The sequence below is a fragment of the Pseudonaja textilis genome, chromosome 5 (genome assembly GCF_049901715.1).
Source record: "Pseudonaja textilis isolate UNSWEBS1 chromosome 5, rPseTex1.2, whole genome shotgun sequence".
Classification (NCBI taxonomy): Eukaryota; Metazoa; Chordata; class Lepidosauria; order Squamata; family Elapidae; genus Pseudonaja; species Pseudonaja textilis.
Genome location: NC_141994.1, coordinates 56,850,784 through 56,867,626, shown reverse-complemented (window position 1 = coordinate 56,867,626; position 16,843 = coordinate 56,850,784). Strand labels below are relative to the sequence as shown.

The window sequence follows — 16,843 nt, the reverse complement described above, 5'->3', positions numbered from 1 at the left end:
ACAATAAAGGTAAATATGGTAGAATAAGGTTGCTCAGGTTGTTTTGTCTCCGATTAAAGATTACATTTATTGCTCCTCCAAGATCTCACAATAACAAATTTGATCAAAACCCCAAAAGAAAGGTTCACAACAGGGTACAGATTACAAAAGAGAATGGCATCAGTTTATTCCTCATTCTTTAGCAGAAAGTTGATAATTTTGGAAGCCTTAGCAAAGCAAGTGAGTCCTACGTTGCATTGATTTCCATATCCTTGAAGACACCAGTGATGCTTAAAGATCAAAGGACATTTTTAATTATTATTACTTGTGGAACAGATCAGTGGTGGGATTCAATTTGTTTTACTACCGGTTCTGTGGGCCTGGCAGGGGAAGGATACTGTAAAATCTTCAAACAGAGGTGGTATTTGCTGGTTCTCCGAACTATTCAAAATTTCTGCTACTGGTTCCCCAGAACTGGTCAGAACCTGCTGAACACCACCTCTGGAACAGATAGAACTGCTGATGGGAACCACTGTTTCAGGGCCCCAAATGGCATTTCATTCTTATCCTCTGGCTGGTAGGGCAGAGAAATAGTTGCCTAAATTCTCCTTTGGAGAATGCTGCCTGCATTGCCTTGGCATCTGAATTTTTTCTCAGAGTGTTATGAAATCTATGTTCAGGATAAAATTCATCATGACCATGAAATATGTTTTAATCACAAATATATTTTGATGTTGGAATATTTGTTTGCAAAATAAAATTTTTCCTTTTATAAACATAGAAATGTTTGCCAGAATAGCTAGCATTATATATGTTTTTTCTTCAGAAGATAAACCGCCCATTAAAATAATACACAGGCTGACACAAAAATGTCAAATATCATAAACATATCCTTTTTTATTCATATTGACAAATCAGTGTGTTGTCAAGAAAATTTTAAATGAAAGAGCCTTGTTTCCATATTAAAGTATAGTATATACATTTTTTGTAATTACATGGTATAAAGGTTACATTAATGTATATGAGGAATTGCTGTAGGAATTAAAACCATGCAGCGGGATTGGGAAAAACCCAATTTTGGTGCTTCTCTTTAATAGAAGCTCCCTGGGTGACCTTGAGCTAGTTAATTTCTCACACATTCAAATCTATTCCATATGGTAATGAAGGAAAATTATAGGAGAGGATAACTGTGCACTGCTTTGAGCTATTGAAGGAAAGCTGGAATATAAATCAAACAGATTGATCTGATGCAACTACAGTACCAATAGGTTTTAGTCAATGTTGTATTCCCATAGGATGCTGGAAATTCAAGGGATTCAAGGCCAAGCACTAGCAGCTTCAGATTAATAGATCATCAACCATATTAGGTGAATTATCAATGTCTGAAACTCTGGGAAATGGGTATCAAATTTTTATTTTCTTTATATGAGCCATTCTATCCATTCTGATTTATTGCTTTGTAACATATTTCTACCCAATCAGTGTTCAAGTCTGGGTGTTGGGTTTTTTTTTTGTTTTTGGAGAGGGTTGCTATAAAAAAGTAGTCCTCATTTCTAATATTTTAAAAATGTATGATGTCTGGGATATTAAACTTAGGCATTTATTCACACAACTCATTGATATTTATGCACACCTATAGTCAATTTTCCATTGTTTTGGCTTGCAGTAAGAACTGGAATTTATTGCACTTATTAGCCCTTATAGCATTAGCCTGTCAGTGTGTATAACTGTGACATTATTAACCTTTAATGTGTTACCTTATGGAATATCTCACACTTAAAATGATCCCAAAGAAACAACTCTTGCAGAACAATTGGTATCAGCTGGTACAGCAAAAAAAAAAAGGATAAATCATCAGAAATAAAAGGTGCATTTAACTGAACTCTATGTTCCACTCAAAACACCAGAAGAATTGGGAACTATAACATGGAAGAGATAAGAATAGAGTAGAGTAGAATAGAGTAGAGTAGAGTAGAGTAGAGTAGAGTAGAGTAGAGTAGAACAGAACAGAACAGAACAGAATTCTTTATTGGCCAAGTGTGATTGGATAGACAAGGCAGTTGTCTTGGTGAAAATGCTCTCAGTTTACATAAAATAAAAGATACATTCATCAAGAGTCAAGAATTATAAGGAACAAAACTTAATAATAGCCATAGGGTACAAGGGCTTACATTCCTCAAAATCTTGGCACAATCTCTTCCAAGGTTGCGGTCTTCTGACTAAACAGTGATGGTGATGGTTGAGGAATCTGGTATGAGCAGATGATGATGATGATGATGTTATCCATTTATTCATGTCTGACTCTTAGAAATTCTATGGGCCAGGTCTCTCCACATCTTCTGACCTTGCACTACTTCTTTTGAGTTTTTCTGTTTTCTGGCTGGTGTCAGCTTTAATGTGGTGAGCATATAGACTTTCAAGTGAATGCTGTGAAAGTTTACTTCAACCACTTTTGGGAGTTAATAAAATGAAACAGAAACTATATATTCTAAGGCTAGGAAAGTTGGTCTTTATAGCATTTTTGGTCAAACAATTGCTTAAGCAACTGTAACCTTCTGTCAGACATTACTGTCTCAGATCTGATGGGGTTTGTAAAAATAAGCCATCTGTTCAGCAGTTTTCTCTGTAGCATGGCTCTACTAGTCAATATTACTGATATTCTAAAACAAACACAAAACCTTGCTCAGTGTAAATGCCCAATTGACCAAGATATTCCATTTCCCTGGAGCATGAGGAGCATAGAGGGGTAAATTTACATAAACAAGTTAATAATCACCTTCTTCCATGGAAATCTCATGCCTTATACAAAAATCAAGGGCTTTTTTTGGTTGACTGGACTGATGGGTTTACTAAATTTTTAACATTCCTAATCTGGTTTCAGATCTTCATTTTTAAAATCGTATCTGCCTCAAATGAAAAAATAATTTTCTTTGTTGAAAGAAGAAATTGAGCTCTTCAAAAGTTTGTGCTTCTTCTTATTTGTTTTTGCCTTTCAACACGGTAGCAATAATATATCTTTAACTTTTTAAATTAAAAACAATTTATTAAAGCAGTGAAGGAACATTTTTAAGCATCTGAAATGGGGGGAAATAAGGAAGAAAAACACGTGGCTACTCTCCTACAGAGAACCCTTCCGTCTTCTGCTTTCACTCTGAAACCTTCACTCTCCCTCCCCAGTTCTGGATTTAAGAACAGTTTTGCTATTCCCCTAACCCCCACCCATCCACTCACCCACCCTCCATGGTATTTCTCTGCCAGCTGGCAGCTTCTTGACACACAACGCAGGGACAGTATAGAGTGTGGTCATATACCAATGAATGAGCTCTTTGTGAGATGACTGCAATTCTTGGAACAGATGTGGAGTTGAACAATATGATATCTACAAATACTGGGCCATTGGTTGGTGTTCATAAAATGTGAGCTGAAAATCATTGAAAATATGCATACTTTACCGTGGGAATGAAAATCTCTAGAAAATGAACAAACAGTGAACCGGGCTCAGAACTCTGTTTTTAACAAGGTAGCCTGGCAATTGATGCCACTAGGGATTATGCCAGACCTTGTCATTATGAGACTCAGAAGAAAAGGGTGTATAATTTACAATTATGGATTACAGGCATCCTTTCCTTCCATTCTAATTTACTCAACAGCTCACAATCATTACACAAGTATGTACGTGGTAGGAAGCACAGGATTGGCTCAGTGGTGGGATTCAATTTTTTTTTATTACCAGTTCTGTGGGCATGGCTTGGTGGACGTGGCATAGCCTCGTGGGTGTGGCTTGGTGAGCATGACAGGGAAAGGATACTGCAAAATCTCCATTCCTACCCCACTCCTGGAGAAAGGTTACTTCAAAATCCCATTTCCTCCCCACCCTACTAACCTGCTTTCCAGCTTCATTCTCCTGTACAGGGCAACAAAAGAAGACCCAGCCAATCAAGTGGGATTCAGGAGACATAGAATAGATGGGGGTGGGGAGTCAGAGGTGGTATTTGCCGGTTCTCCGAACTACTCAAAATTTCCACTACCGGTTCTCCAGAACTGGTCAGAATCTGCTGAATACCACTTCTGGATTGCCTCAGTCAGGCCAGCTTCAGGGTTGACACTTGATATGATTCATTTTCATATTCAACCTTTTTTATTGTTGGTCTTCCCTCATAACAAAAGTGGTCCTTTTCTGTTCAATGTTTGAAGTGTTATCCTGCTAGTAGACAGATGGATGGATGGCCAAAGGCCGATCTCTTTTCACATATTTTTTCCAATTTCTGTTGAAATTGAAAAGGGGGGAAAAGCACAAAATGTTATGTGCTCATCACATCAAAAAGTTCTTTAAACCAGCATTTTGTTTTTACAGTGGTAGACTAAATGCTTCTGGTCATCCCCTAAGAACAACCTGATAGCCATAGAATATTCCTGTTCCTCAAAGCTGATAGCAAGAGGTCTGATTCAGATGGATGGATGGATGGCAGAATCACTCCATTTCATAATCATGCATATTTTCCCAATTTATGGCATCTTCTCACTACAGCATAAGCACATCTTCATCCTAATTACAGAGGGGGAATTTCAATGAAATATTAGAGTGGATTTGGTATAATTCATATAAATAGTAATTCATGGACTGGACCTAAGCAACAACTACAGTGTACGTATGCCATTCTTATGTCCGTATAATTTTTCCCATTTATTGATATAAGGACATATTTAGGACAACAATTCTTTCCTTCCTGTGGGCAGCGGACTGAATCTAGAAGTTATTTTGTGTGCAGTTCTTTGTTGTTTGTTTGTACCATTTGGAAACTCTGCTGAACCCCTTAGGATTCATCATGATGTTATTTGAATGCTTTTCCAACAATTAAATTATGACAATGTAGATTTGGAGGCAAAGCTTTATAATTAACAAGATAGATAAACAAAGACTTGCTGAACCTTATTTTCTATGGATAATAAAAGTAGTGGATAGTGAATAATAAAAAAGTGACTCAAATCCATAAACCTGGCTTTTGTTACTGATTTCAGAACATTCCCTCTGAATTAATTGTAGTGACAGCCTCATAAATGCTACTGGTACCCATATGATATTGTTCTGCAGAATTATGATATTGATAAGTTATATGTGCCCATATTAGAAATGTTCATAATACAATTATTTTTATAGTATTTCAAGCAGTGAAGTCCCAGTAGTAGCAATGATGTGGCAAAGAAACCATACTGTCATGGAACAATTCCAAGAAAATTAAGACAAACTGTGATTGGTTATTCAGAGCAGTACCCATCTTGCTAAATGTATGCTACAGAAAATACTCAAGATCAACATTTCAGTGGGAAGTTTAACTCAATCTCCAATCCATTCCCAAATGTAGTAAATTTCATTTTGTTTTTACACAATTCTGTTTCAATGCCAGAACTGACCAAATTCTTAAAAGGTATGGTAATAACACATTTTTAGATATAGTTAGGCAGTATAAGTAGAGGAGAGAGGTATGATAAGTACAGTCTTTGACGTGATCCATCCTAAGCTTAAAGACGTGGTCAATATAACCATTATATAAGGAATTAAATCCAATGGCTGAGTTTGCCTAACCACCTCAGAAACCAGATAGACACATTTCAGTTTAGCTGACATGCAGATTAGAGGTGCTATTCAACTGGTTCGCACCTATTCGAGTGAACCGGTAGCAGTTATTTGGCATGGGTCACCGAACTGGTGGCAATCCCTAGCTTGCCACGCCCCCAACCCGGTCACCCAGTCACTCACTTGCGATCACTTTCCTAGCTTTCCGTTCCCCACATCCTCTTTCTCCCCGGGAAAAGGAAGAAAGGCATGGATGCTGCAAGTATCGCTTTCCCCGTGTGACTTAAAGTGTCGGGAGTGAGAAAGAGTGCGGTCTGACGGGGGGGGTGAATCGAGCCTTGGAGCACTTTTGCAATGTAAAAGAAATGCATTTTGGAAGCAGGTCTTTTAAAAACTTCTTCAAGGATTCCCCATGGATGCTGCAAGTATTGCTTTCCCCTTGTGAGTTAAAGTGCTGGAGTGAGAAGGAGTGTGGTCTGACAGAGGGGGTGGGGGAATCCACTCCAGCCTTTGATAAATTTAAAGGAGCTGCTTTCAAAATGCTTGTCTGTTAAGTGCTCTGTGTGTGTGTGTGTATGTGTGTGTGTGTGTGTGTGTGTGTGTGAGAGAGAGAGAGAGAGAGAGAGAGAAAGAAAAAGAAAGAAAGAAAGAAAGAAAGAGGAAGGTAGAGAAAGAAAGAAAAGAAATAGGAAGAGAGAGAGAGAGATAAAACTCTGTGCTATTATTTTTAATTGTTCCATTATTTATCAAAATAAGCAGACCAAAGTCATTCACAGGTAAAATCAGTCAGTTTTTCAATCCAGGGATAATCCAAATATCAAATTCCAGTGTCAAAAAACAGTTCAGTATCAGACTTACATCAAATCCAGAAATATCAGTCAATTAGGAAAAATGGAGGAACGGCAATATTTTCCAACAGAAAGAAATAGAGATACACTCACACTCTCTTCTGAGACTCAGACTAAAACAACCCAGGTTTCTGGCTCCATCTTATGGCCATTTGAGAAACCACACCCAATTACAGTTTTGCATTTTCTTAAAGATACAGTTTTAAAATGTCTTTCCTGGTATATATATTTCTAACCCAAATACCTGTTAGGTGACTTATATTCCTAACATGTGTTAATATTTTACACTGTCCCCACACCTAGAGTGGTTTTTCTGCCTTTCTTTTGCCCAGGGCTACCACATATTTTTCAGGGTTTACATGCATTCAATGTCAATAGTCCAGAGCATAAAATACACATGTATTTAACAAGAGTTGAAAGCAACCTTGGAGGTCTTCTAGTCCAACCCCCAGCTCAGGCAAGAAAATTGAGAATGCCAAACTCTGAGTAGAAATCCTGGGAAAGGTGTCAGAATAATACTTAGAAGGGACCTTGGGGTGAACCCTATGCCATTTCAGAGAAATGACTGTCCAGTCTTTTCTCAAAAACTTCCAATGATTGAGCACCCAGAACTTCTGGAGACAGGCAGTTCCACTGGTGAATTGTTCTCACTGTCAGGAAGTTTCTCCTTAGTTTTAGGTTGCTTCTCTCTGTTCAGTTTCCATCCATTGCTTCTTGTTTGCCTTCTGCTTCTTTGGAAAATACATTGTCCCCTTTTCTTTGTGGCAGCCCCTTAAAAGCCTGTTGCCTATCACACTCTTGGACAAAGCATGTGAGCCATTTCCTCCTTTCAGTGGTCCATGAAAGTACACCTATAATATGCAGAACTATAGATTAGTTCTGCTGGGTGACAAGGAATGGCTGGGAGGGGAGGGGCCAGGTGAGGCACCCCTTGATGTGAGTGACATTGAGTTGGCCACACCCACCCAGTCACCTGACCACAAGCTACACCCACCAAATAAGTCACGCCCAAGAACCGGTAGTAAAACATTTTGAATTCCACCACTGATGCAGATACAAAAACTGTCCGCTCATAACTTCAGCATGTTCAGTGTGCTTTGTGCTCACAATATTACCCATGTGTATGTTGTGAAGCAACATACAGCATAAGCTGAGCATCCATTGCTCAGCTTATGAAGGTGGCAATCAGGATGGAGATTTAAAAAGGGTAAGGCTTTGATTGCCTAGCGGGGAACACCATCTTGTCTTTTATTTTCACTTCTCCCACCCCTGCAGACAGCACCACTACCAGGTGGAGGAATTGCCACTACCAAACATGCATTCATTTCCTCACCTCTGATTTTTGGCAAGGCATAAGGTCCCTATGAGAGTCAAACCTTATATGATCATGATTGCCTTCTGTCTGGAATCCATTTCTCTTGGCTTCCTATGGAAAGGCAACAATCTGGTGAGAAGGACCATATGGTTGTACAAGACCTTCAAAGGACCGTAATAATGGATAAAATATGAAATTTTAATGTAACCAAAAACGATGACCATTTTCCAATGTTTTGGCGTTTGAATGTGTCCTAGTTTTGCGTATTAATTTGAGAAGTGTTTTAGAACAGAAATATGCAACAATACAGATACTTTTTTTCCAAAAAAGGAATCACATTTATTGTGATTATTGATAACATGAAATATTGTCGTCCCAATTATAATACAGACTGGGACAGTCATTTCAAGAGTTACAATGGAACCAAAATGCAACAAATGTGATCTAAGATTAGCCACCTTTCACATCATCAGGTCCTAATGAGGCCTGGCTAAATCTAGATCTTACATTTTTGGGAAGTACGTTCCTTTTCTATGTGCTTTCTTACTCGGATGCACCAACCTTATAAAAACAAATAAAAGCAAATAACTTATTGAATTGAATTCAAATTGCTCATATTTATTTTGAGAGGGTTTCCTGCCCCACAAAAAAATCACTGTGCCAGAAATGGCATCACATGACTTTCCCAAACTTACAAAGAGTTTAGCCATCTTTCATTTAATGGAGTTTAGTCTCATTTGGGAAAATTAAAAGGGGCCTATCATCAGGTCTGCCCTATGATCCATTGCCATCAGCAAACTGGGGAGAGAGGGAGGGAGGGAGGGGGGGAGGGAGAGAGAGAGGATGAGAGAGCGAGCCCCAACAATTGACATAGTTTTCTGAAGGGGGTTATATATTCAATGTATTTCATGGACATCATCATTAATTAGCTACAAACTGGTATGGGAACTACATGACTAAGCAAATAGCTAAGTTTCTTATTCTGTGTCTCCCATTTAAAGTATCTTAAAGTGCTTTGTATTATGCAGTCTTATTGTGAACTTCCATGACTTTATAAATGACACCAATTTTGTGGAAAATAAACAAGATGTGTAAGTTGATGTTACATCACAAATTTTAGTTAAGTATTACTAGAAAAGGAGACACACCTCCTGTAACATCTCCTTTTAGTCACTCTGCAAACTATAAAACATGCCAAAACTATCCATCAGATACTAAAATCCTCCACATGATCAGTTTGCTCTTAGTCCTATCTCCTATGGTTCTTTGATAGCATCACATATTAATAAAAAGGGGAAAAATGATGTCAATCATATATAAATGCGCATGACCCATGAAGCTATATAATCATTGACTTTAATTATAAATCTGTGGTTATGTCTATAGACATATCTATTTCTGTGTGGAACAATAACTGGAATGATATATTTGCAATAACACTGGAAAGCTACAGTCATTCATGGCTTTATTTTCTGGCTTATCTTCATGGAGTGAACAACAAAACATCCCTGGGTATGTTCCCTTCCACTCATTGAGCTACACAAGTCTCACATGTCAATTCCTACATACATTTACCACTTTCTGGATATTTATGTTGTTTGTGAAGTTGGCCTTTAATAATAAAAAGTGTACTAGGAGGCAGATTTACCATCAAAATGACCACAGTGCATGCAATGCCAATAGCTATTTATTAGCAATAGTTATTTGGAGTTGGCCCATAATCTGCTTAGTGAAGTTGTACAAAAAAAGCACAGCAAAAGCTTCTAGGGTTCCAGAAAAGGACAGGAGGCATTAAAAACAGTATTAAGAAGTGAATGAGCATTGCAGGAGACAAACTGTATCAACAAATGTACCAAGGAAGGGATATGGTGCACACCTTCAAGTAACATCTCTCCATCCAAAAAGAAAAATAAAGGTATTTAAGGAATCTCAGACTAAGGAATCTCTACATGTTTTTTTTTTTCTATAGCAGGTAGGTGCATATCTCTGGAATGCCTCTGTGCCTCATGGAGGCAGCTGCATTTTCCAAAAAGTTTTATATTACTGCTTCAAAGGCTTTCCTAGAATGGCTACACTTGTGAGAACACACACAGCCATTTTGCTTAGTTGGCAGTCCCGCAAAAATGGTTGTTCTTTGATAGACACTCTCAACAAAGGAAAGGGTTTGAAGCAGCCACACATTCATTGTATTTATTGATTGTCCTTTGGGTAGCCTTCCAAATATTTGGATATCCCTAAGCCTCATGTATCTAACTTGAAACTAACTTGAAACATTAACCACATCCAGATATGGAGCTCCACTGTTCACTGCTTAACAACCTGGGCTTGCCTTATGAATAACATGGAGAAAATATTCATATTACATATGTTATTTAATGGTTACATATTGTATTTATTGTTATCTATTTTATCATAAGCCTAGACTCATATGTGAAATGACCAGTAAAATTAGTCAAATAAATAAATAAATTACTAAGCCACGTTGGTATTAGAGATTATTACTGTTATTATTATTGTCATATTTTTGTACATCACTCACCCATAGTTGCACTGTTGAAATTGGGTGAGTACATGGATTTTAATAAATAAATAAGAACTATGAAAAAATTTGGAAGGGCTGCTTCATTCATATGATTCTTCTCAGGCTTTTTAAAATTGGTTTATATTGTTTACATTTTTGAATGACCACCATGTTGCTACCTAACAGATACTATGTTTGCATTTTGTGCTTTATTTTATTTTATTTGTTTGTTACTTAATACATTTCTCTGATTGTATTTTTAATGTATTTGATTAATAAATATTTGACTATTGGATTTACAATTTAAATAAACCATTTTTAATAATATTTGAGAACTACCCTTTCAAAACATCTGCATGAAACAAAGGATACACCATCTTGCAATGAATGGAATAGATGTAAAGCTTGTCTATTAAACAACAGAAGCAGGTGAACTGCCTTGACAAACTATTGTATTTGTATTTTGCACATACCTATGGAAAATCAGTTCAGGTATGCTGACTTAGGTCCACTAGAAGGTAAGATTGTGATGGGGAACTAGATCAACAGAAATGGCAAAGTGCCCAGTGTCTGTAACCAGGGGTGGGATTCAAAAATTTTAACAACTGGTTCTGTGGGCGTGGCTTAGGTGGTGGGCATGGCTTGGTGGTCATGTGACTGGGTGGACATGGCTTGGTGGTCATTTTATTGGCTGGGTGTGGCCAACTCAATATCACTCACATTGAGTCACTCATCTCCTCACCTAGCCTCTCATGACTGTGGGGATGCTGCAACAGTTGTAAGTGTGAAAAATGGTCATAAGTCACTTTTTTCAGTGCCATTGTAACTTTAAATGATCACTCCACACAAGCAAAGTACCAGCAAAGGAGGGGGGAAAAAACTCCAGAGAAGTTCCTGAGACAGGAAGTCTAATCCTACCACGAACGTAATAAGGGTTAACAGAGAGGCAGTTTCTGTAAGCAACACCAGAATGTTTCCTTCCTGCCTTTCTTACAGGATTAGGCCAATAATTTCTTCTAACAACCAGTTCTCCGAACTGCTTAGAATGTTAACAACCGGTTCTAGCAAATAGGTGCGAACTGGTAGAATCCTACCCCTGTCTGTAACAGCTATTCTAACAGACAGGAGAAATTTACTAAACTTGTTTTTCTAACGTTATCATTATAATAGGTAATCCTTGACTGACAACAGTTCACTTAGTGATTCGTTTGAAGTTACAATGGCATTGAAAAAAAGTGATGTATGAGCATTCTTTAAAGTTACGACCATAGCAGTATCCCCATCATCACATGGTCAAAATTCAGATGCTTTGCAACTGATTCATATTTACAATGGTTGCAGTCATGTGATCACCTTTTTCAATCTTCTGAAAAGCAAAGTCATTGGGGAAACCAGATTGACTTAACATTTGTATTACTAATTTAACAACTGCAGTGATTCACTTAACAAATGTGGCAAGAAAAGTTGTAAAATGGGGCAAAACTCACAACAAATTTCTCATTAGCAACATAAGTTTTGGGCTCAGTTGTGGTCATACATTGAGGATACCTGTATTTATGTTGCTGTGGGTAATCATTGTCCCTAATTTGCAGATATTTAAAACCTTAACTGAATTATCTGAATGCATCTCTCATTTCTCATTACCATTTGATCTGACCAATATGTGCATTTGCAAACTGAGTCTCATCCATCATGAATCAAATGCAGTGCACTCTGATTTTTGTCAAAATGATTGTTTTTTTTTTAAATCCATGTCTTTTTGAATTTCTGTTTAAGTAGGATATGAATCAGTGGTGGGATTCAAATATTTATACTACTGGTTCTGTGGGCGTGGCTTGGTGGCTGTGGCAGGGGAAGGAAACTGTAAAATCTCCAGTCAGAGGTGGTATTTCCCAGTTCTCCAAACTACTCAAAATTTCCGCTACCGGTTTTCCAGAACTGATCAGAACCTGCCGAATACCACCTCTGATATGGGTAGTAGTCAAGTTGTCTTATCATGGAGGCTGAGACCAGTTACTAATTCGGCATTCAGTGCCATATATCAGCCAGTCTTACCTAATCTGGCAATTTTAGCTGTATTGGAATGGCCACTTGGAGTTCTGGGAATTGTCGTCCCAGTGCACCTGAATTGCATCAAGTGAGGGAAACTGGCTAAACTTTAGATTGTTTTGCTTAAATGGAAGACTACTGAAGACAGAATGTCATGTTGAAACTATTTCAGAATTTGTACTTTTAGTACAAATTAAACTAATTTGTAGTTTAGAAAAAAAGAACATTTGACATATGTCTCTTCTTGGCAAAGAAACAAGTTCTAATACTGGTAGGTACTCTAGATTTTCTTTAACTTTTTTCATAAATATATTCACAGGTCTACCCCCAGGTGCTAATTGCTTGTATACTGTTTTTTTGCAAAAGCTTAAGGACACCTTGAATAGTAACAGGTGCAGTTAAGCATTAATTACTCTCCCAAGTTCCATGTTTTCATTACACAATGACTGCCTGTGACAAAGCTCTCAAAAACAGGGAAGGACAAGTATCTCCATGTCAAAGTCTTTACCAAGACAGCAAAATGAACTTAGTCATAGACTAAGACTAAATCCTCCCCAACAAGTAAAGCTAATTACTTTACTGGGGACAGGGATCAGCAGAAAATAAATACACTACTATAATATTATAAATATACTAAAAGATAGCTAACTTTCATCATCCTTTCTTGGCTTAAATGTTTATTAACACTGGTGGTAGAATGGTTATCTATAGCTTTTCTCTCAACACCTAACCATTTTTCCCCACTTTGAAAGATTAAGAATTGAACACATATGATAGAAATAGTGAATTTTGTTGGACGTATAGTTCTACAAACACACCAAAGGCAATAGATATGCTGACACCTCGTGGTAGTTATCACAGCCAGTAGAAAATCATCAGCCAATCATTACTGCATCAATGGGTGAAAGGTTTGACCCTTGTGTTTAACCACCTCTCTAAACTAACTCCCGGCTCTATACTCTGCTTTTCCTAGCCAGGCCAGCAGAAGACCTGCCCACCATAAGTGGGAGTACTCTCAAAACTTGCTCCAGGCTTCGCTCTAAGTTGACACAAGCTTTGCTCTGGGTTTTGCTCCTTGCCTTCCCTATGTAACCTCACTGTGGGTTTATGGAAGACTAAGTTTAAGTAAAAATTGTTGTGATCTTTGCCCATGCTACCCACAATCTCACCAATGATCCATGAGTCACAGTTTGGGATCCTCCTTATTTTATGCTTACCCTCCATCTTGATATTATATTGTATGTACTATGAATATGCATTGGATTTAGATGAATTATGAATCCCAAGTTAAATTAGGCTTTCACATAGAATCAGGAGTTGCTCCAGTTATAGCAAAGCTTCTCCAAAGCAGACTGAATCTGAAGTTGAATCTTTTGAACCTTTAATAGCGATTCACAGCTTGGAGACAGGGGACAAGATGAGAAAGAGGCCGATATAGACTGTATGGCTGCAGAAAAGGGGGGAAAACCTATTTCTCTCTAACTATATAATGAAAATTCCAGGATCGGAAAAGTGCTTGCCTGCACACACCCTTTATATTTAGTTGCATGCTTCTGCCTCATAATCAATATAAAAGCTTTCATAAGATTGATAAATTTTGAAACTCCATTCTCTCTTATAACTTGTTGCAAGTTAAATACTAGCAACATTGGATCGTATCAGCACTATGTAGCTGGCGTTATGGCAACCAAATTTAAGACTCATTCTCCATCCTACCTCTTCCATATGTAACAGGTCCTGCAATGCCCACATAGCTCAGGAAACAGTCCCCAGTGTGGAAAGCATTTGGGTTTGCCCAGAGGTGGGCTGCTGATGGTTTGGACCAGTTCGCCTGTACCTGTAGTTCCAACCACCGGCTGGGCCCACCCACCCACCCCGGTGCTATCCCATCCTATATATTTCACTCTCTGGCTCACTCATCCCACCCATGCAGCCCAACTGATTTCTGTACCTCACCCGCTCTACTCACCACAGCTGCCTGAGAAGGTGTGCTGGAAACTGTGTGCATGAAATCGCTGTGTGTTTGAAGCGACATGCTCACATTTTGCTAAACCGAACTAGGTTCTGCACTAGGTGAACCAGTTGTTAAATTATGTGAAGTCCATCTCTGGGTTTGCCCTTATGCCTTCCATGCAAAATTAATTCAGTTTAGCATAGGCAACTGCGGGCGTAAATGACAAAAGTTATGTAAGGGGCAGAGATTCCATCAAGGTATCATAACATAAGTTACTTTGATGGACACTCAGCTTACTGCAGGTCTTCTCTGCATTGGATTAGGTCTACCAAGACTTGGAGAATGACTTCCAAGTCTACCAAATTAGGATCAGCTGAAGCTTTTAGAGTCTAAGATTTGATAGTTCCTTTTATAATACACAATTATGATTAGATAGACACTAGCCATGAGTTCTGGGATTTTGCATTCCCCAAAGGCCTAGAGGAAATCAACATGGAGAAGGCTTACCAAAGGTATACTTCAGTCCAGCAACTCTTCCTAAAGCTACAAGTCAAAGCAAATTTCTGAACAATATTCTCAAGCTAATAACCTCAAATGTGTACCTCATAGTAGAACAAGATACACGGGGAAGGCTATGCTAGAGAAGTTTAGAGTGTATATCTTATCATTTGATGTATGTTGACTTACTGTCAACTCATAGATTCTGTTTAATATCTTTTACCCAAGGTAAGTCTCAATATGTGACAGCACCTGGTTAATCTCTTCTGAGCTTGGAAATGAAACTGAGCCAAGCCTTATTCAGGACCTGAATCAGACAGTTGCAGAGAGTACCTAGCTATAGTTTAGACAGAGAAGTTGAAAAAATATTGATAGATGACAGTGACAAACTATTTGCTTACTGTTGCCAAGAAAATTAAAGGGATCTGTTCAGTGAGTTTTCAATCAAACTTAACTTGAAGGACTTAACTTAGCCAAATCCACCTTTTAGCCAATGTGAAAAGCTACACATTAATGTAAGTAGACTAGCAGAAACTGCTATAGATATATTTCCCATGATCACGATCTGGCCTCTTGAATCATTTTTGTACCAAAGTTTGTCAATACTAGACCAAAAATAGCTAGTCTACTGTAATTAATTGTGATCAGGGAGTCACTAAAAAAGGAACCAAGATATCTCAATGGATTGGACACTAAAGTGATGATGAGGCCCACATTTTATTCTGTGAATCTGGGACACTCGTAAGTTACCACCAAACCTAAGGTGTGAAATGCATCAATGTATGTCTTACTATGGAATTTGAGTAAAACCCTCATATATTCTGAGATAGTTATCACTTTGATAAATCTAATCTGTTTCTTTGTAACCTGCATTCTCACCTTTCTATGTATAAACAGATAATAAAATCACTCTTCTTCTGTATGATTCTTTCTCTCACAGACTTGATATATATCCAAAGAAAACAGGGAGGAAATGGTTCAGAAGAAGCAATGATGTAATAATGTAATCTTGGAGAGAATATGAAATGAGAATTCATTATATGGTTTTGCAATGAGCATTCAGATCCCTTTTCACAGAGTTGATTTAATTAAGAATGGTGAAAATTTAGCATAAAGAGATAGATGCTGGTTTACTGGTGTGCAACATAGCATCCGAAAGAAGAATATAAAGCATGAAAGTAAGAGAAATGGAGGATGGGAAACACAAGATTTTCATGGCAATAGTTAGAAGAAGATAAATGTTCAACTGGATTATGAATGTTTGTGTTGTTTTTGTTTCTTCCCCCACATTTTGTGTTGCTGTTGTTTATTCAAATAAATTCTACAAGAGGAACATGGGAGACATTCATGCTACTTAGGGAGAGCAGTGAGAATACATTTCCTTGGCCTATGGATTCTCCAGGCCTTTGAGTCTCCTCCTTTATCCCTACAGGCTGACATGTGGGAACAGTTCCGTGGCAAGTCTCCGTAGCCCTTAGAAACATGTGGCTTCTTCTCAGAGTTTGCAGGAGAGCGAGAGACTGGTGGTTCCATTTGCTTCTTCCTCACACGACACCTCAAGGGTACCTCAGGTGCAGCTTTGTCATTTCCTAGAGTTCTCTCTTGCACACCACAGAGATCACACGGCAGTCTCTAGATCCTCATGGGGCACTACTGGATGATTCTGATGACTCTCCAAGTAGGAGGCTAAATCTGGATCCCCAGCCTGCTGGGCCCTGTCTCGAGGTGTCTTATCCTAGAATGGTAAGGTAGAAGAGAGAGAGAGGGAGGAAGGGAGGGTGGGAGGGTGGGAAGGAGGGAGAGAGAGGGAGAGAGGGAGAGGGAGAGAGAGAAACCCCCAGTAATTAGAAAGGGGGAACCAACATGTACAGGATGTTGAGCATACAGATTCATTCCCTTAGTCAGGAATGGGATCTGACCAGTATAACTACCAGTTCTATCGCTCTGCATTGCGCGCGCAAGTGCAATTTTTGACCTGCTGAGCTGCAGCACTTTTTCCTGCTTTTTCAACCACAGTTGTGTTGCACAAAGCAGCTGCGGTTGAAAATGCAGGAAATAAAGGTCAGGTAAGTGCTTGGGAGGGCAGGTGGGCCAAAACAGCAGC

At 38.4% G+C, this 16,843-nt stretch overlaps 1 protein-coding gene across 3 annotated transcripts in view; it reads right to left on the bottom strand.

Moving 5' to 3' along the window:
• Window positions 1–15,805: 15,805 nt before the first annotated feature.
• The window catches only part of DGKI (diacylglycerol kinase iota), a 276,299-nt gene continuing 275,261 nt past the window's right edge, over window positions 15,806–16,843 (bottom strand). For all 3 annotated transcript variants that reach the window (XM_087934980.1, XM_087934981.1, XM_026698300.2), the window contains one exon: window positions 15,806–16,474. In XM_087934980.1, the coding sequence (XP_087791106.1) occupies window positions 16,358–16,474 (117 nt within the window). In that variant the 3' untranslated portion in view covers window positions 15,806–16,357. The remainder of the gene's footprint in view (window positions 16,475–16,843) is intronic.